Source organism: Cherax quadricarinatus, chromosome 99, assembly GCF_038502225.1.
Source record: "Cherax quadricarinatus isolate ZL_2023a chromosome 99, ASM3850222v1, whole genome shotgun sequence".
Taxonomy (NCBI): Eukaryota; Metazoa; Arthropoda; class Malacostraca; order Decapoda; family Parastacidae; genus Cherax; species Cherax quadricarinatus.
Genome location: NC_091390.1, coordinates 6,230,987 through 6,253,455, shown reverse-complemented (window position 1 = coordinate 6,253,455; position 22,469 = coordinate 6,230,987). Strand labels below are relative to the sequence as shown.

General features: G+C 41.3%; 1 protein-coding gene across 1 annotated transcript in view; it reads left to right on the top strand.

The window, feature by feature from the left end:
• Positions 1 to 21,833, top strand: part of LOC128704770 (uncharacterized) — a 60,457-nt gene extending 38,624 nt beyond the window's left edge. Inside the window, exons 4-5 of the mRNA XM_070105418.1 lie at positions 2,733 to 2,830; positions 21,629 to 21,833. Coding sequence (XP_069961519.1) covers positions 2,733 to 2,830; positions 21,629 to 21,833 — 303 coding nt within the window. The remainder of the gene's footprint in view (positions 1 to 2,732; positions 2,831 to 21,628) is intronic.
• Positions 21,834 to 22,469: the final 636 nt, after the last annotated feature.

Genomic DNA, 22,469 nt, shown 5'->3' with positions numbered 1-22,469 from the left:
ATACCTGAATAAACTTACTTATATACCTGAATAAACTTACTTATATACCTGAATAAACTTACTTATATACCTGAATAAACTTACTTATATACCTGAATAAACTTGCTTATATACCTGAATAAACTTACTTATATACCTGAATAAACTTGCTTATATACCTGAATAAACTTACTTATATACCTGAATAAACTTGCTTATATACCTGAATAAACTTACTTACATACCTGAATACACTTACTTATATACCTGAATAAACTTACTTATATACCTGAATAAACTTACTTATATACCTGAATAAACTTACTTATATACCTGAATAAACTTACTTATATACCTGAATAAACTTGCTTATATACCTGAATAAACTTACTTATATACCTGAATAAACTTGCTTATATACCTGAATAAACTTACTTATATACCTGAATAAAACTTATATACCTGAATAAACTTACTTACATACCTGAATACACTTACTTATATACCTGAATAAACTTACTTATATACCTGAATAAACTTGCTTATATACCTGAATAAACTTACTTATATACCTGAATAAAACTTATATACCTGAATAAACTTACTTACATACCTGAATACACTTACTTATATACCTGAATAAACTTACTTATATACCTGAATAAGCTTACTTATATCCCTGAATAAACTTACTTATATACCTGAATGAACTTACTTATATACCTGAATGAACTTACTTATATACCTGAATAAACTTACTTATATACCTGAATAAACTTACTTATATACCTGAATAAACTTACTTATATACCTGAATAAACTTACTTATATACCTGAATAAACTTACTTATATACTTGAATAAACTTACTTATATACCTGAATAAACTTACTTATATACCTGAATAAACTTACTTATATACCTGAATAAACTTACTTATATACCTGAATAAACTTATATACCTGAATAAACTTACTTATATACCTGAATAAACTTACTTATATACCTGAATAAACTTATATACCTGAATAAACTTATTATATACCTGAATAAACTTACTTATATACCTGAATAAACTTATTATATACTTGAATAAACTTACTTATATACCTGAATAGACTTACTTATATACCTGAATAAACTTACTTATATACCTGAATAAACTTACTTATATACCTGAATAAACTTACATACCTGAATAAACTTACTTATATACCTGAATAAACTTACTTATATACCTGAATAAACTTACTTATATACCTGAATAAACTTACTTATATACCTGAATAAACTTATTATATACCTGAATAAACTTACTTATATACCTGAATAAACTTACTTATATACCTGAATAAACTTACTTACATACCTGAATAAACTTACTTATATACCTGAATAAACTTATTATATACCTGAATAAACTTACTTATATAAATGAATAAACTTACTTATATACCTGAATAAACTTACTTATATACCTGAATAAACTTACTTATATACCTGAATAAACTTACTTATATACCTGAATAAACTTACTTATATACCTGAATAAACTTACTTATATACCTGAATAAACTTATTATATACCTGAATAAACTTACTTATATACCTGAATAAACTTACTTATATACCTGAATAAACTTATTATATACCTGAATAAACTTACTTATATACCTGAATAAACTTATTATATACCTGAATAAACTTACTTATATACCTGAATAAACTTATTATATACCTGAATAAACTTACTTATATACCTGCTGCGTTAATCTTGGAATTCCTAGTAAATATAACCTAGTAATCTTATTTTGCTTTCGTATTCCCTTTTTTATTATGACTGAATCATTACCATATGACTGAATCATTACCATATGACTGAATCATTACCATATGACTGAATCATTACCATATGACTGAATCATTACCATATGACTGAATCATTACCATATGACTGAATCATTACCATATGACTGAATCATTACCATATGACTGAATCATTACCATATGACTGAATTATTACCATATGACTGAATCATTACCATATGACTGAATCATTACCATATGACTGAATTATTACCATATGACTGAATCATTACCATATGACTGAATTATTACCATATGACTGAATCATTACCATATGACTGAATCATTACCCCTTGACTGAATCATTACCCCTTGAATGAATCATTACTGTATAATTGAATCATTATTTCATGATTTAATCATTTTTTAAGCAGTGAATCATTACAACGTAAAGATAAATCATTACATCAAAAGTGAATCATTTCATCAGAGATGAATCATTTCCTCATGGATATCATATCCTCATCGATGAATCTTTACCTAACGGATGAATCATTACCACAATGATGAATCATTAGCACAATGATGAATCATTACCACAATGATGAATCATTACCACAATGATGAATCATTACCACAATGATGAATCATTACCACAATGATGAATCATTACCACAATGATGAATCATTACCACAATGATGAATCATTACCACAATGATGAATCATTACCACAATGATGAATCATTACAACAATGATGAATCATTACTACAATGATGAATCATTACCACAATGATGAATCATTACCACAATGATGAATCATTATCTCTTGGATGAATCATTTCATCAAGGATAAATAATTACCTAAAACATGAATCATCACGTCGCGAATCATTCTTTAGAATATCAATAAATGTTTGAAACATTTCTGTCATTTGTTTTTTTACAGATATCAACAGTGAGGTGCCAGGAGCGTTTTATCTGTGAAGTCAGTGCCCACTCTGACACTTTCTACCCCGTCAGTGACATCTTCATGAATGTGCTCAGGTAAGATCAACACTACCATGTATGAAGTCAGTGCCCACTCTGACACTTCATACCCCGTCAGTGACATCTTGAGTGTGCTCAGGTAAGATCAACACTACCATGTATGAAGTCAGTGCCCACTCTGACACTTCATACCCCGTCAGTGACATCTTGAGTGTGCTCAGGTAAGATCAACACTACCATGTATGAAGTCAGTGCCCACTCTGACACTTCATACCCCGTCAGTGACATCTTGAGTGTGCTCAGGTAAGATCAACACTGCCATGTATGAAGTCAGTGCCCACTCTGACACTTTCTACCCCGTCAGTGACATCATGAATGTGTTCAGGTAAGATCAACACTACCATGTATGAAGTCAGTGCCCACTCTGACACTTTCTACCCCGTCAGTGACATCATCAATGTGCTCAGGTAAGATCAACACTACATGTATGAAGTCAGTGCCCACTCTGACACTTTCTACCCCGTCAGTGACATCATGAATGTGTTCAGGTAAGATCAACACTACCATGTATGAAGTCAGTGCCCACTCTGACACTTTCTACCCCGTCAGTGACATCATGAATGTGTTCAGGTAAGATCAACACTACCATGTATGAAGTCAGTGCCCACTCTGACACTTTCTACCCCGTCAGTGACATCATCAATGTGCTCAGGTAAGATCAACACTGCCATGTATGACGTCAGTGCCCACTGACACTTTCTACCCCGTCAGTGACATCATGAATGTGTTCAGGTAAGATCAACACTGCCATGTATGACGTCAGTGCCCACTGACACTTCCTACCCCGTCAGTGACATACCTGGAGTTTACCTGGAGAGGGTTTCGGGGGTCAACGCCCCCGCGGCCCGGTCTGAGACCAGGCCTCAAGGTGGATCAAGGACTGATCAACCAGGCTGTTATTGCTAGCCGCAGGCTCAGGTAAGACAAACAAATATTCTACAAAACAATTATGCACCAGTAATACCAGTACTGGGTTAGTACTTACCAGTAATACCAGTACTTGGTTTGTACTCACCAGTAATACCAGTACTGGGTTAGTACTTACCAGTAATACCAGTACTTGGTTAGTACTCACCAGTAATACCAGTACTGGGTTAGTACTTACCAGTAATACCAGTACTGGGTTAGTACTTACCAGTAATATCAGTACTGGGTTAGTACTTACCAGTAATATCAGTACTGGGTTAGTACTTACCAGTAATACCAGTACTGGGTTAAAACTTACCAGTAATACCAGTACTGGGTTAGTACTTACCAGTAATACCAGAACTGGGTTAGTACTTATCAGTAATACCAGTACTGGGTTAATACCAATAATACCAGTACTGGGTTAGTACTTACCAGTAATACCAGTACTGGGTTAGTACTTACCAGTAATACCAGTACTGGGTTAGTACTTACCAGTGAAACCAGTAATGGGTTAGTACTCACCAGTAATACCAGTACTGGGTTAGTACTCACCAGTAATACCAGTACTGGGTTAGTACTTACCAGTAATACCAGTACTGAGTTAGTACTCACCAGTAATACCAGTACTGAGTTAGTACTCACCAGTAATAACAGTACTGGGTTAGTACTTACCAGTAATACCAGTACTGGTTTAGTACTTACCAGTAATACCAGTACTGGGTTAGTACTCACCAGTAATACTAGTACTGGGTTAGTACTTACAATACCAGTACTGGGTTAGTACTCACCAACAATATCAGTACTCACCAACAATACCAGTACTCACCAACAATACCAGTACTCACAAACAATGTGAGTACTCACCAACAATACCAGTACTCACCAACAATATCAGTACTCACCAACAATACCAGTACTCACCAACAATATCAGTACTCACCAACAATACCAGTACTCACCAACAATATCACTACTCACTAACAATACCAGTACTCACCAACAATATCACTACTCACCAACAATACCAGTACTCACCAACAATATCAGTACTCACCAACAATACCAGTACTCACCAACAATACCAGTACTCACCAACAATATCAGTACTCACCAACAATATCAGTACTCACCAACAATATCAGTACTCACCAACAATATCAGTACTCAACAACAATACCAGTACTCACCAACAATATCAGTACTCACCAACAATATCAGTACTCACCAACAATATCAGTACTCACCAACAATATCAGTACTCACCAACAATATCAGTACTCAACAACAATACCAGTACTCACCAACAATATCAGTACTCAACAACAATATCAGTACTCACCAACAATACCAGTACTCACCAACAATACCAGTACTCACCAACAATATCAGTACTCACCAACAATATCAGTACTCACCAACAATATCAGTACTCAACAACAATACCAGTACTCACCAACAATATCAGTACTCACCAACAATATCAGTACTCACCAACAATATCAGTACTCACCAACAATATCAGTACTCACCAACAATATCAGTACTCACCAACAATATCAGTACTCACCAACAAAATCAGTACTCACCAACAATATCAGTACTCACCAACAATATCAGTACTCACCAACAATATCAGTACTCACCAACAATACCAGTACTCACCAACAATACCAGTACTCACCAACAATACCAGTACTCACCAACAATACCAGTACTCACCAACAATATCAGTACTCACCAACAATACCAGTACTCACCAACAATACCAGTACTCACCAACAATACCAGTACTCACAAACAATGTGACTACTTACCAACAATATCAGTACTCACCAACAATATCAGTACTCACCAACAATACCAGTACTCACCAACAATACCAGTACTCACCAACAATATCAGTACTCACCAACAATACCAGTACTCACCAACAATACCAGTACTCACCAACAATACCAGTACTCACAAACAATGTGAGTACTTACCAACAATACCAGTACTCACCAACAATATCAGAACTCACGAACAATACCAGTACTCACCAACAATATCCGTACTCACCAACAATACCAGTGCTCACCAACAATACAAGTACTCACCAACAATACCAGTACTCACCAACAATACCAGTACTCACCAACAATATCAGTACTCACCAACAATACCAGTACTCACCAACAATGTCAGTACTCACCAACAATGTCAGTACTTACCAACAATACCAGTACTCACCAACAATGTCAGTACTTACCAACAATACCAGTACTCACAAACAATGTCAGTACTCACCAACAATACCAGTGCTCACCAACAATACCAGTACTCACCAACAATATCAGTACTCACCAACAATACCAGTACTCACCAACAATGTCAGTACTCACCAACAATGTCAGTACTTACCAACAATACCAGTACTCACCAACAATATCAGTACTCACCAACAATACCAGTACTCACAAACAATGTCAGTACTCAACAACAATGTCAGTACTCACCAACAATGTCAGTACTTACCAACAATACCAGTACTCACCAACAATACCAGTGCTCACCAACAATACCAGTACTCACCAACAATACCAGTACTCACCAACAATATCAGTACTCACCAACAATGTCAGTACTCAACAACAATATCAGTACTCACCAACAATATCAGTACTCACCAACAATGTCAGTACTCAACAACAATACCAGTACTCACCAACAATATCAGTACTCACCAACAATACCAGTACTCACCAACAATGTCAGTACTCACCAACAATACCAGTACTCACAAACAATACCAGTACTCACAAACAATGTGAGTACTCACCAACAATACCAGTACTCACCAACAATATCAGTACTCACCAACAATATCAGTACTCACCAACAATATCAGTACTCACCAACAATACAAGTACTCACCAACAATATCAACACTCACCAGTAATACCAGTTCTCACCAACAATATCAATACTCACCAACAATACGAGTACTCACCAACAATATCAGAACTCACGAACAATATCAGTACTCACCAACAATACCAATACTCACCAACAATATCAGTACTCACCAACAATACCAGTACTCACCAACAATACCAGTACTCACTAACAATATCAGTACTCACCAACAATGCCAGTACTCACCAACAATACCAGTACTCACCAACAATACCAGTACTCACCAACAATATCAGTACTCACCAACAATACCAGTACTCACCAACAATGTCAGTACTCACCAACAATACCAGTACTCACCAACAATACCAGTACTCACAAACAATGTGAGTACTCACCAACAATACCAGTACTCACCAACAATATCAGTACTCACCAACAATACCAGTACTCACCAACAATGTCAGTACTCACCAACAATACCAGTACTCACCAACAATACCAATACTCACAAACAATGTGAGTACTCACCAACAATACCAGTACTCACCAACAATATCAGTACTCACCAACAATACCAGTACTCACCAACAATATCACTACTCACCAACAATACCAATACTCACCAACAATATCACTACTCACTAACAATACCAGTACTCACCAACAATATCAGTACTCACCAACAATACCAGTACTCACCAACAATATCAGTACTCACCAACAATACCAGTACTCACCAACAATATCAGTACTCACAAACAATACCAGTACTCACCAACAATACCGGTGCTCACCAACAATATCAGTACTCACCAACAATATCACTACTCACTAACAATACCATTACTCACCAACAATATCAGTACTCACCAACAATACCAGTACTCACCAACAATATCACTACTCACTAACAATACCAGTACTCACCAACAATATCAGTACTCACCAACAATACCAGTACTCACCAACAATACCGGTGCTCACCAACAATATCAGTACTCACCACCAATACCAGTACTCACCAACAATACCAGTACTCACCAACAATACCAGTACTCACCAACAATATCAGTACTCACCAACAATACCAGTACTCACCAACAATATCAGTGCTCACCAACAATACCAGTACTCACCAACAATACCAGTACTCATCAACAATACCAGTACTCACCAACAATATCAGTACTCACCAACAATACCAGTACTCACCAACAATACCAGTACTCACCAACAATACCAGTACTCACCAACAATATCAGTACTCACCAACAATACCAGTACTCACCAACAATACCAGTACTCACCAACAATACCAGTACTCACCAACAATATCAGTACTCACCAACAATATCAGTACTCACCAAAAATACCAGTAATCACCAACAATACCATTACTCACCAACAATATCAGTACTCACCAATAATATCAGTACTCACCAACAATACCAGTACTCACCAACAATACCAGTACTCACCAACAATACCAGTACTCACCAACAATATCAGTACTCACCAACAATATCAGTACTCACCAAAAATACCAGTACTCACCAACAATATCAGTACTCACCAACAATATCAGTACTCACCAACAATACCAGTACTCACCAACAATACCAGTACTCACCAACAATATCAGTACTCACCAACAATATCAGTACTCACCAACAATACCAGTATTCACCAACAATATCAGTACTAACCAACAATACCATTACTCACGAACAATACCAGTACTCACCAACATTACCAGTACTGGGTTAGTACTCACTAACAATACCAGTACTCACCAACATTACCAGTACTGGGTTAGTACTCACCAACAATACCAGTACTCACCAACAATACCAGTACTCACCAACAATACCAGTACTGGGTTAGTACTCACCAATAATACCAGTACTCACCAATAATACCAGTACTCACCAATAATTAAATATACTCACCAATACTATACTCACCAATAATACCAGTACTGGGTTAGTATTCACCAATAATAATATCAGTACTCACCAACAATACCAGTACTCACCAATAATACCAGTACTCACCAATAATACCAGTGCTGGGTTAGTACTCACCAATAATACCTGTTCTCACCAATAATACCAGTACTCACCAATAATACCAGTACTGGGTTAGTACTCACCAATAATACCAGTACTCACAATTGATATACTCACCAATAATACCAGTATTCACCAATAATATCAGTACTCACATTAATACCAGTACTCACCAACAATACCAGTATTCACCAATGATACCAGTACTCACCAATAATACCAGTACTCACCACTAATATAAGTACTCCCTATTAATACCAGTACTCACTATTGATATAAGTACTCACCAATAATACCAGCACTCACCACTGATATAAGTACTCACCAATAATAACAGTACTCACATTAATACCAGTCCTCACAATTGATATAATTACTCACGAATAATACCAGTACTCTCCAATAATACCAGTACTCACATGAATACCTGCATGCATTAACCCAAAATACAGCAGGCATTACCCCTGTGAACAGCAGCTCTGAGCCGCTGGAACAGACAACTAGCTGCCCTGGGATCCCTAGGTACCTTGATGAGTCTTTTTCCCAGCTCCTTAAGGAATTTAGATGCACTCTTTCCCCATGAGCCAAGAGTCTCTGAGCCTATGGGAACAAACTTATAATGATGGGCAAGTTCTCCATATTTTCTAGACTTTTGGGACTCCCTGAAGCTGGCAGCTGCCCCTCCTTCCTCCCTGGTGTATTTGAGATAGGTATCAGCCAAGGTAGATGTACATGTACAGTCCCACACTACCTGCTTACCGTCTGTCCAGGCTTGAAGGGTGATACCATCTGAAAGCTTCTGGCTGCTATCAGATCTGCATAGCTGGGGTGGCTCCCTTACTGCTGGGCATCTGGCTGCTGTGAGGCTCCTCTCACACACACACACACACACACACACACACACACATATATATATATATATATATATATATATATATATATATATATATATATATATATATATATATATATATATATATATATCGTGCCGAATATGTAAAAACTGGTCAGTTAGCAAGAACTCATTTAAAATTAAGTCCTTTTTAAAATTTTCTCTTATACATTTAAAGATATATTTTTTTCATTAATGTTAATGTAAAAATGTTTAATTTTGCTCCAAAAGAAACTTAGAAAACTTACCTAACCTTATTATAACAAGAACAATTTATTTTAGCCTAACCCAACTAAATATATTTTAGATTTTTTTAGGTGGCCCGGTGGCCTGGTGGCTAAAGCTCCCGCTTCACACACGGAGGGCCCGGGTTCGATTCCCGGCGGGTGGAAACATTTCGACACGTTTCTTTACACCTGTTGTCCTGTTCACCTAGTAGCAAATAGGTACCTGGGTGTTAGTGGACTGGTGTGGGTCGCATCCTGGGGGACAAGATTAAGGACCACAATGGAAATAAGTTAGACAGTCCTCGATGACGCACTGACTTTCTTGGGTTATCCTGGGTGGCTAACCCTCCGGGGTTAAAAATCCGAACGAAATTTTATCTTATCTTATCTTATCTTAATAATTTAATACTAAACAAACAGTGAAATATACTTTTTTTCGTTAGGTTCAGAATGATTTTGGCAAAATTATTGCATACACAAATTTTCACTTGTCCTATATGGCAAGATGAGCGTTGCTATTTAAGCCAAGATCGCAAGTTCTGCCTATTCGGCACGACATATATATATATATATATATATATATATATATATATATATATATATATATATATATATATATATATATATATATATATACACACACACACAAATTAACCACGGGGGGAGTAGAATAATAGCTCTAGGCCTTTCGTGCTGCAATCAACAAATCATCAGGAGCTTGCAAAATTGCAGAAAAGAGGAGGAGTTCTAGCAAATAACGTTCCCAGAGGAGCGCCTTTACAGGAGTGAGAGAATATTGTAGGGAGAAAAGAGAGCACCGGCAATGACCAGGCATCCCAAGGTCAACTTGTCCCTTAAATTATGAGAGAAAACGGTCCTGTATATGAGGGACTTCTACAAGTTATATAATGGAAACCAGGGCTCATTAATTATTATTATTAAATATTAGCCGGTATTCTCCCGGCCCGGGCCTTTTCCAAGTGGTGGCCCGGCCTTGGCTCCCTCTTTAGGGAGTGTCTGAGTCCGAAGTCTCCCATGGGAGGAGGCACAAGTACCTCCTCATCTTTGGGACCAACTGTCCCCAGGCCTAGCCACAAGCTAGGCCTCTCTGGTCTGCCATCCCCTCCCCAAGGGAGCAAATGGGAATGACAGTCTTATGAGCTGAAAGCTCGGGCTCAGGCACCTACCCTACCCTAGAAGGGTTAGGCATGGTGTCGATCGGGCTCATTAAAATAAATAAACGCATTTAAAGGGGGAAGACAGTCAAAAACAAGGAAACCAGTCACATATATTCGTCCTACATAATTCTGAGGCAAACTCTGGTTCAACCTTCAGAAACTGCAGGATAAATATATACAAGGAATGTTTATATACTAGGAAACTAAATAATCTCATCGCACAAAATGCCTGGTTTCAACATGTTAACCCGGAATTTGCTATTAATCTGTCTAGTGTTGAACTTACCCGGGACCAGCAGACTGCATTAGAATACGGGTTAAGTTTCGCGCCTACTAGTGGGGGTACTAGTTATATTGACCTCGCCAAATCCTTTTCCAACTTGGAAAAACAATGGGACCTATTCCCTGAAACATTCAACATCTGCAAAGGCATGGTACATGGAGTCTTGCTCGAACCTGTGGAACCGAACTGTCCTCAAAGATTTATTAAGTCGTACCATGAAATGGAGAAAGATCCTCGACTTCATCTTATTAGAGGACAGGGATACTTACCTTCCCCTTAATAAGAACCCTTTGGACCAGGTTAAGGGAAACGTAAGTATCCCTGTCCTCTAATAATGTTATTAGAGGACAGGGATACTTACGTTCCCCTTAATAAGAGCCCTTTGGACCAGGTTAAGGGGAACGTAAGTATCCCTGTCCTCTAATAATATTATTAGAGGACAGGGATACGTACGTTTCCCTTAATAAGAACCCTTTGGACCAGGTTAATAGTAAATTTAATAAACAACTTAGAACCTTACTGAGAGGTAATGAGGAATTAATTAAGCAATTATCGGCGAGATCTGCAACACTCACTTACATGTACAGTTTGATTAAAACCCACAAGCCAGGTTTTCCAGCCAGACCTATAATTAGTTCGGTAGGATCGGCATCATATGCCTTGTCAAAATGGTTGGTAGAAATGCTAACTCCTTTGCTTGGCAATATTTCTGAAGCCCACTTAAAAAACAATGATGATCTCATCGACAAACTGCAAAATATCAACACTTGTTAGTTTTGATGTCACTGCGTTGTTCACGAGAGTCCTTGTTCCCGCCTTGCTAGCTAATTTGGAAGATGAATTTGATGAGTTCCCTTTGCCGTATGAGAAAAATACCATTACTGAATTGATTAAGCTTTGCGTAGTTGACTGCAAGTTTGAGTTTGAAGGGAAATACTATGCTTAAGAACAGGGAATGGCGATGGATAATCCGTTGTCCCCCTTACTGAGCAATTTGTATATGGAATTTTTCGAGGCTTGACTGTTGAAGGATATCTTGCCATGTAGAGCTCAATGGTTCAGATATGTGGATGACATCTTGTGTCTTTGGCCAAATGATATGGTCCTGGATACATTTTTACCAAGACTTAACGCACAAGTCTCGTCTATTAAATTCACTGTGGAGAAAGAGGTGGACTCTAAACTTCCATTCTTAGATGTGTTGATACACAGAGTTGATAGAAAGTTTCAGTTTACAGTATATAGGAAGGCTACCAATGAGTGCTCATACATTCACTATTATTCCAACCATGAGATTAAAGTGAAAAGGAGTGAATTTCTTACTATGTTTTTGAGAGCCTATAGAGCGTGCAGTCCAGAGTTCCTAGATGAAGAAATTGGGAAAATATTTGACATTGGTACGAAACTACGACACCGTACAGTGTTTATGGAATCTACCTTGCTGGCAGCTAAAAAAAACTGTTACAGAACACAACCTAGGATAACACCTCAGACCAGGAATGTGCTGGTTCTCCCATATAAAGAGAATTTATCTATCCTGCAGAATGCTCATGGAAGATTTAATATACAAGTTGTATTTAAACATTCACAGACTGTTAGAAGCATCCTGATAAAGAATGCACCCCAACAACGTTGTGGAAAATTACATTTACCTGGATGAATCTCATTAGATACATACCAGTAAATGGTAACAAAGATAATTACTATTTATCAAAGTTACATAGACAAGTAGGAATTTTGAGACACCTAGGTCGCAAAAAATGTCCCCCTTCGATACCTACTGCTGTCATATCCACAAGTCACTCTTGACCTATATGGTAAACATTATTATAAATTTGTGGACTGTATGTTAAAATTAATAAATGATTACATATACACATTTATATAACAGAAGGAGAATTTATAATCATAGCACTCTCCAATTTGTCTGGAGATTACTGTGTGCCATGTACAGAAACCCCCCCCCGTCTAAATTTATGAAGAAATTACTGGCCAGAACTCTAAACATAAACATAGACAGCTTATCTGAGGTTCTTGGAGATGTCCTGTCCATCTGCTTAATGCTCTCATTATGCAGGACTGCACATCCAACAATTTTGGCTCCTATTTGAGAGGTTTTAAGCCTAATATAACCCCTAGAGTGATGAGAATTATGCACATTTCACTAGTGTGCTTGTATCACATTGAAAAACAATGGCAACTCCTCCCTGCTCCTCAGCGCAGGCGCAGAGCTTCCCTGTCGGTCCACTTCTTTATTTATTTACAAGTTAATTTTTATTACCTACAATATAGGCCATCAATTTACATATAAAATACACCGTATTTTTGGAGAATATACAGTATTTTCCACAAACGTGTTGGTGATGTTTACAGAGTTGGTTGCAATGGTTGCAATCTCTCCTATTTGGGACAAACTGGAAAGTCATTGGAGGTGAGAATTTCCCAGCACCGTTATTCAATACATATAGCACATGAGTTGAATGCAGTTTTCAACCATATTAGAGCTTGTAATAACCCAGAACGTTGGCAGGAAGCAAAAGTCAGTTTCCCCTGTTCCTCCTGGCTTGAAAGGAACATTGTGGAATCAGCAATTATTAAGCATGATAGGCAGTCTTTATACAATATCAGTGATGGGCTGTTCAGATTAGATACGTATTTAATTTTTGATAATACTGGCCAGAATTACAAACACAATTTAGATAGCAGATCTGAGGTCCCTAGAGCTGTCCTGTACATAGATTTAATGCTCAAATTATGCAGAAATGCACATCCAACAATTTCGGCTCCTATTTGAGAGCGTCGAAAATTCCTCTTATTTTCACTAACGTTTTCTTGGCTCATTCAAAAACACAATGGCGACTCTTCCTGCTCGACCGCGCAGGCGCCGAGCTTCCCATTTTTTATAATATAATTTTTATTAAATATAGTATATTTTATTAATTTACATACCAATACACTATTTTTTTGAAAATAAACTATATTTTCCACAGACATACTACTATATAGAAAGTCTTTTGTTATGCTGAGCATTTCCCACAAATCAGGTCAATTTTGTCCCAGGATGCCACCCACACCAGTCCACTGACACTCAGGATGCCACCCACACCAGTCCACTAACACCCAGGATGCCACCCACATCAGTCCACTAACAACCAGGATGCCACCCACACCAGTCCACTAACACCCAGGATGCCACCCACATCAGTCCACTAACACCCAGGATGCCACCCACACCAGTCCACTAACACTCAGGATGCCACCCACACCAGTCCACTAACACTCAGGATGTCACCCACACCAGTCCACTAACACTCAGAAAGCCACCCACACCAGTCCACTAACACTCAGGATGCCACCCACACCAGTCCACTAACACTCAGGCTGCCACCCACACCAGTCCACTAACACTCAGGATGTCACCCACACCAGTCCACTAACACTCAGGATGCCACCCACACCAGTCCACTAACACTCAGGAAGCCACCCACACCAGTTCACTAACACTCAGGATGCCACCCACACCAGTCCACTAACACTCAAGATGCCACCCACACCAGTCCACTAACACCCAGGATGCCACCCACACCAGTCCACTAACACTGAGGATGCCACCCACACCAGTCCACTAACACTCAGGATGCCACCCACACCAGTCCACTAACACTCAGGATGCCACCCACACCAGTCCACTAACACTCAGGATGCCACCCACACCAGTCCACTAACACTCAGGATGCCACCCACACCAGTCCACTAACACTCAGGATGCCACCCACACCCATTGACTAACACCCAGGCTGAAAATGGATAACCGGTGTAAGGAAACACGCCTGATGTTTCTACCCTTGCTGGGAATCGAACCCAGACATCGCCGTGTGAAGCGAGAGCTTTAGCAACCAGACCACGGGACACCTTAACATTATGTGAATCATTAATCAGTATTGAAAATAGAGTCAAGCTCAGCGTCATAACTTAGCTTCATTGACATTAGGATTGCAAACAACTCATTCAGTTTGCAGTACAGACGCGCAGTTGTTAATTCTTATGCATAACTCAACAAAATTACTGTCATTCTTAACTAGGGAGGTGGCAACAAGAGGAACTGCAGCCCTGCCAGTAAACTCCTACTTAGATCCACCAGTTTACCTGGAGTTTACCTGGAGAGAGTTCCGAGGGTCAACGCCCCCGCGGCCCGGTCTGTGACCAGGCCTCCTGGTGGATCAGAGCCTCATCAACCAGGCTGTTACTGCTGGCTGCACGCAACCCAACGTACGAGCCACAACCGACTTTAGGTGCTTGTCCAATGCCAGCTTGAAGACAGCCAGGGGTCTATTGGTAATCCCCCTTATGTATACTGGGAGGCAGTTGAACAGTCTCGGGACCCTGACACTTATTGTATGGTCTCTTAACGTGCTAGTGACACCCCTGCTTTTCATTGGGGGTATGTTGCATCGTCTGCCAAGTCTTTTGCTTTCGTTGTGAGTGATTTTCGTGTGCAAGTTCGGTACTAGTCCCTCTAGGATTTTCCAGGTGTATATAATCATGTATCTCTTCCGCCTGCGTTCCAGGGAATACAGATTAAGGAAATTCAAGCGCTCCCAGTAATTGAGGTGTTTTATCTCCGTTGTGTGCGCCGTGAAGGTTCTCTGTACATTTTCTAGGTCAGCAATTTCACCTGCCTTGAAAGGTACTGTTAGTGTGTAGCAATATTCCAGCCTAGATAGAACAAGTGACCTGAAGAGTGTCATCATAGGCTTGGAATCCCTAGTTTTGAAGGTTCTCATTATCCATCCTGTCATATTTCTAGCAGATACGATTGATACAATGTTATGGTCCTTGAAGGTGAGATCCTCCGACATGATCACTCCCAGGTCTTTGACGTTGGTGTTTCGCTCCATTTTGTGGCAGGAATTTGTTTTGTACTCTGATGAAGTTTTAATTTCCTCGTGTTTACCATATCTGAGTAGATAAATTAGACACATGTGCAACTCTTGGGTATCTTTATTGAGGAAACGTTTCGCCACACAGTGGCTTCATCAGTCCATACAAAGGAGAATCTTGAAGAACAGGAGGAGAATGAGGTAATCAGTCCCTCAACCTTGAGTCGATGTGGTCAGTCCATCAATCTTGAATAGAATACGGCATACGTGCTGAGAAGGAGCTTATATACCGGACTGATGAAGCCACTGTGTGGCGAAACGTTTCCTCAATAAAGATACCCAAGAGTTGCACATGTGTCTAATTTATCAACATGTCGGTTCTCTGAACCATTCATCTACAAACATATCTGAGTAGTTGAAATTTCTCATCGTTGAACTTCATATTGTTTTCTGCAGCCCACTGAAAGATTTGGTTGATGTCCGCCTGGAGCCTTGCAGTGTCTGCAATGGAAGACACTGTCATGCAGATTCGGGAGTCATCTGCAAAGGTGCTGTGGCTGACATCCTTGTCTATGTCAGTTATGAGGATGAGAAACAAGATGGGAGCGAGTGCTGTGCCTTGTGGAACAGAGCTTTTCACCGTAGCCGCCGCAGACTTTACTCTGTTGACTACTACTCTTTGTGTTCTGTTTGTGAGGAAATTATAGATCCATCCACCAACTTTTCCTGTTATTCCTTCAGCATGCATTTTGTGCGCTATTACGCCATGGACACACTTGTCGAAGGCTTTTCCAAAGTCTGTATATATTACATCTGCATTCTTTTTGTATTCTAGTGCATCTAGGACCTTGTCGTAGTGATTCAGTAGCTGAGACAGACAGGAGAGACCTGCTCTAAACCCATGTTGCCCTGGGTTGTGTAATTGATGGGTTTCTTGACGGGTGGCGATCTTGCTTCTTAGGACCCTTTCAAAGATTTTTATGATATGGGATGTTAGTGCTATCGGTCTGTAGTTCTTTGCTATTGCTTTACTGCCCCCTTTGTGGAATGGGGCTGTGTCTGTTGTTTTTAGTAACTGTGGGACGACCCCCGTGTCCATGCTCCCTCTCCATAGGATGGTAAAAGCTCGTGATAGGGGCTTCTTGCAGTTCTTGATGAACACGGAGTTCCATGAGTCTGACCCTGGGGCAGAGTGCATGGGCATGTCATTTATCGCCTGTTCGAAGTCATTTGGCGTCAGGATAACATCAGATAGGCTGTGTTAACCAAATTCTGTGGCTCTCTCATAAAAAAATTCATTTTGATCTTCGACTCTCAGTCTGGTTAGCGGCTTGCTAAAAACTGAGTCATATTGGGACTTGAGTAGCTCACTCATTTCCTTGCTGTCATCTGTGTAGGACCCATCTTGTTTAAGTAGGGACCCAATACTGGACGTTGTTCTCGACTTTGATTGGGCATAGGAAAAGAAATACTTTAAGTTTCTTTCGATTTCATTTATGGCTTTTAGTTCTTCCCGCGATTCTTGACTCCTATAAGATTCCTTTAGCTTAAGGTAGATGTTTGCTATTTCTCTGACCAGTGACTCCCTACGCATTTCAGATAAACTGGCCTCTTTTAGCTGCTCTGTTATTCTTTTCCATCGCCTGTAAAGGGAGCGCCTGTCTCTTTCTATTTTACATCTACTCCTCCTTTTTCTAAAAGGAATAAGCCTTGAGCATACATCAAGTGCCACCAAGTTAATCTGTTCTAGGCATAAGTTGGGGTCTGTGTTGCTTAGTATATCTTCCCAGCTTATATCGGTTAGGACTTGGTTTACTTGGTCCCACTTTATGTTCTTGTTATTGAAGTTGAATTTGGTGAATGCTCCCTCGTGACTAATCTCATTATGTCGGTCTGGGGCTCCACGCATACATGTCTGAACCTCAATTATGTTGTGATCTGAGTATGTTGTTTTTGATATGGTGACATTTCGTATCAGATCATCATTGTTAGTGAAGATGAGGTCCAGTGTATTCTCCAGTCTAGTAGGCTCTATTATTTGCTGGTTTAAATTGAATTTTGTACAGAGATTTAAAAGCTCGTGTGAGTGTGAGTTTTCATCAGAGCTGCCTCCTGGTGTTATTACTGCAACAACATTATTTGCTATATTCCTCCATTTTAGGTGCCTTAAGTTGAAATCCCCCAGGAGCAAGATGTTGGGTGCAGGAGCTGGCAGATTTTCCAGACAGTGGTCAATTTTTAACAGCTGTTCCTGGAATTGCTGGTGCGTTGCATCCGGAGGCTTGTAGACTACCACAATGACTAGTTTTTGGTTCTCGATCTTTACTGCTAAAACTTCCACTACATCATTTGACACATTAAGCAGTTCTGTGCAAACAAGTGACTCTGCGATATACAGGCCAACCCCTTCCCCCCTTTTGCCTGTTCACTCTGTCGCATCTGTATAGGTTGTAACCTGGGATCCAAATAACTTACTGATAAATTATTACTAACAGTTTAGGGAGAAATTTATTCTTGAGCAGTTGCTTAAACAAGTGATTTAAGGAAGGGATTACTAGCAATGAGCTTCCCAGGAAGGTCTTGATGGTATGTGATATTGAATGAACACATCTTCCATGTTGTTCTTGATTCACCGCTACTCTCCCGGCCCGGGTCTTTTCCCGATGGTGACCCGGTCTTGACTCCCTGTCGGGGAGTGTCTCAGATCTATGTCTGCCATGGGAGGCGGTACAACTACCTCCTCTTATTTAGGACCAACTGTCCCCAGGCCTAGCCCCATTGCCCGCTCTCACGGGGCTCGTAGGGAGAAGCTAGGCCTCTGGTCTGCCATCTTCCCTTACCCAGGGTGCACGTGGGAATGACAGTCTTGTGAGCTCGTAGGGAGAAGCTAGGCCTCTGGTCTGCCATCTTCCGTGACCCAGGGTGCACGTGGGAATGACAGTCTTGAGCTAGTAGGGAGAAGCTAGGCCTCTGGTCTGCCATCTTCCCTGCCCCAGGGTGCACGTGGGAATGACAGTCATGTGAGCTCGTAGGGAGAAGCCAGGCCTCTGGTCTGCCATCTTCCCTGCCCCAGGGTGCACGTGGGAATGACAGTCTTGTGAGCTCGTAGGGAGAAGCTAGGCCTCTGGTCTGCCATCTTCCCTGCCCCAGGGTGCACGTGGGAATGACAGTCTTGTGAGCTCGTAGGGAGAAGCTAGGCCTCTGGTCCGCCATCTTCCCTGATCCAGGGTGCACGTGGGAATGACAGTCTTGTGAGCTCGTAGGGAGAAGCTAGGCCTCTGGTCTGCCATCTTCCCTGCCCCAGGGTGCACGTGGGAATGACAGTCTTGTGAGCTAGTAGGGAGAAGCTAGGCCTCTGGTCTGCCATCTTCCCTGCCCCAGGGTGCACGTGGGAATGACAGTCTTGTGAGCTCGTAGGGAGAAGCTAGGCCTCTGATCTGTCATCTTCCCTGCCCCAGGGTGTACGTGGGAATGACAGTCTTGTGAGCTAGTAGGGAGAAGCTAGGCCTCTGGTCTGCCATCTTCCCTGACCCAGGGTGCACTTGGGAATGACAGTCTTGTGAGCTCGTAGGGAGAAGCTAGGCCTCTGGTCCGCCATCTTCCCGGACCCAGGGTGCACGTGGGAATGACAGTCTTGTGAGCTCGTAGGGAGAAGCTAGGCCTCTGGTCTGCTATCTTCCCTGCCCCAGGGTGCACGTAGGAATGAGGTTTGTGAGCTCGTAGGAAGAAGCTAGGCCTCTGGTCTGCCATCTTCCCTGCCCCAGGGTGCACGTGGGAATGACAGTCTTGTGAGCTCGTAGGGAGAAGCTAGGCCTCTGGTCTGCCATCTTCCCTGCCCCAGGGTGCACGTGGGAATGACAGTCTTGTGAGCTCGTAGGGAGAAGCTAGGCCTCTGGTCTGTCATCTTCCCTGCCCCAGGGTGCACGTGGGAATGACAGTCTTGTGAGCTTGTAGGGAGAAGCTAGGCCTCTGGTCCGCCATCTTCCCTGACCCAGGGTGCACGTGGGAATGACAGTTTTGTGAGCTCGTAGGGAGAAGCTAGGCCTCTGGTCTGCCATCTTCCCTGCCCCAGGGTGCACGTGGGAATGACAGTCTTGTGAGCTAGTAGGGAGAAGCTAGGCCTCTGGTCTGCCATCTTCCCTGCCCCAGGGTGCACGTGGGAATGACAGTCTTGTGAGCTCGTAGGGAGAAGCTAGGCCTCTGATCTGTCATCTTCCCTGCCCCAGGGTGTACGTGGGAATGACAGTCTTGTGAGCTAGTAGGGAGAAGCTAGGCCTCTGGTCTGCCATCTTCCCTGACCCAGGGTGCACTTGGGAATGACAGTCTTGTGAGCTCGTAGGGAGAAGCTAGGCCTCTGGTCCGCCATCTTCCCTGACCCAGGGTGCACGTGGGAATGACAGTCTTGTGAGCTCGTAGGGAGAAGCTAGGCCTCTGGTCTGCTATCTTCCCTGCCCCAGGGTGCACGTAGGAATGAGGTTTGTGAGCTCGTAGGAAGAAGCTAGGCCTCTGGTCTGACATCTTCCCTGCCCCAGGGTGTACGTGGGAATGACAGTCTTGTGAGCTCGTAGGGAGAAGCTAGACCTCTGGTCTGCCATCTTCCCTGCCCCAGGGTGCACGTGGGAATGACAGTCTTGTGAGCTCGTAGGAAGAAGCTAGGCCTCTGGTCTGCCATTTTCCGTGCCCCAGGGTGTACGTGGGAATGACAGTCTTGTGAGCTCGTAGGGAGAAGCTAGGCCTCTGGTCTGCCATCTTCCCTGCCCCAGGGTGCACGTGGGAATGACAGTCTTGTGAGCTCGTAGGGAGAAGCTAGGCCTCTGGTCTGCCATCTTCCCTGCCCCAGGGTGCACGTGGGAATGACAGTCTTGTGAGCTCGTAGGGAGAAGCTAGGCCTCTGGTCTGCCATCTTCCCTGCCCCAGGGTGCACGTGGGAATGACAGTCTTGTGAGCTAGTAGGGAGAAGCTAGGCCTCTGGTCTGCCATCTTCCCTGCCCCAGGGTGCACGTGGGAATGACAGTCTTGTGAGCTCGTAGGGAGAAGCTAGGCCTCTGGTCTGCCATCTTCCCTGATCCAGGGTGCACGTGGGAATGACAGTCTTGTGAGCTAGTAGGGAGAAGCTAGGCCTCTGGTCTGCCATCTTCCCTGCCCCAGGGTGCACGTGGGAATGACAGTCTTGTGAGGTGCAGGTGGTAGTAAACTCTGTCTATCGTCCGTTATCTTCCATGGAGGGGTGAAATAATCTTGTTGTTAACAGTGAAACAGTTCATGCAGGTTATGAAACTAGACACTTAGTAAATTCGTAGTGACTCACTTGTAAATCACATTATTAACATTCATAGTTGTTGACTGATTTAAGGTTTATGGATCCAGTGAATTACAAAGAAGTGCAATATTTGTCTTCATTATAGCCGTTGGTGAGGAATTTAACTTCTATATCTCTATTATTTTTATTTCCACAGGCCTGTCTACGGTCCTGTCAACATGAGTGATGACTCGTTGATATGGCGGTACATGTCAGCTGCTCGTCATGGCTTCACCTCACAAAATGACACTTGCGTTACTGTCTATCCCAACTGTCCTCATTCTCCTGACAGTATCCTCTACTTGCCTGGACTTAAGTTATGGCAGTTTCTCTCAACAAAGGTCAAGTTTGAGTTTACTTAAGTTGAATAATCAACATCATTTGAAAAATACTTAACAGATAAATTTTAGCAGTGAAGCAACAACAGCAGAAGTGAAGCAATAACAGTAGTAGTGAAGCAACAACAGTAGTAGTGAAGCATCAACAGTAGTAGTGAAGCAACAACAGTTTTAGTGAAGTAACAACAGTAGTAGTGAAGCAACAACAGCAGAAGTGAAGCAATAACAGTAGTAGTGAAGCAACAACAGTTTTAGTGAAGTAACAACAGTAGTAGTGAAGCAACAACAGCAGAAGTGAAGCAATAACAGTAGTAGTGAAGCAACAACAGTTTTAGTGAAGTAACAACAGTAGTAGTGAAGCAACAACAGTAGAAGTGAAGCAACAACAGTAGTATTGAGGCAACAACAGTAGTAGTGAAGCAACAACAGTAGTAGTGAAGTAACAACAGTAGTAGTGAAGCAACAACAGTAGTAGTGAAGCAGCAACAGTAGTAGTGAAGCAACAACAGTAGTAGTGAAGTAACAACAGTAGCAGTGAAGCAACAACAGTAGTAGTGAAGCAACAACAGTAGTAGTGAAGCAACAACAGTAGTAGTGAAGCAGCAACAGTAGTAGTGAAGCAACAACAGTAGTAGTGAAGTAACAACAGTAGCAGTGAAG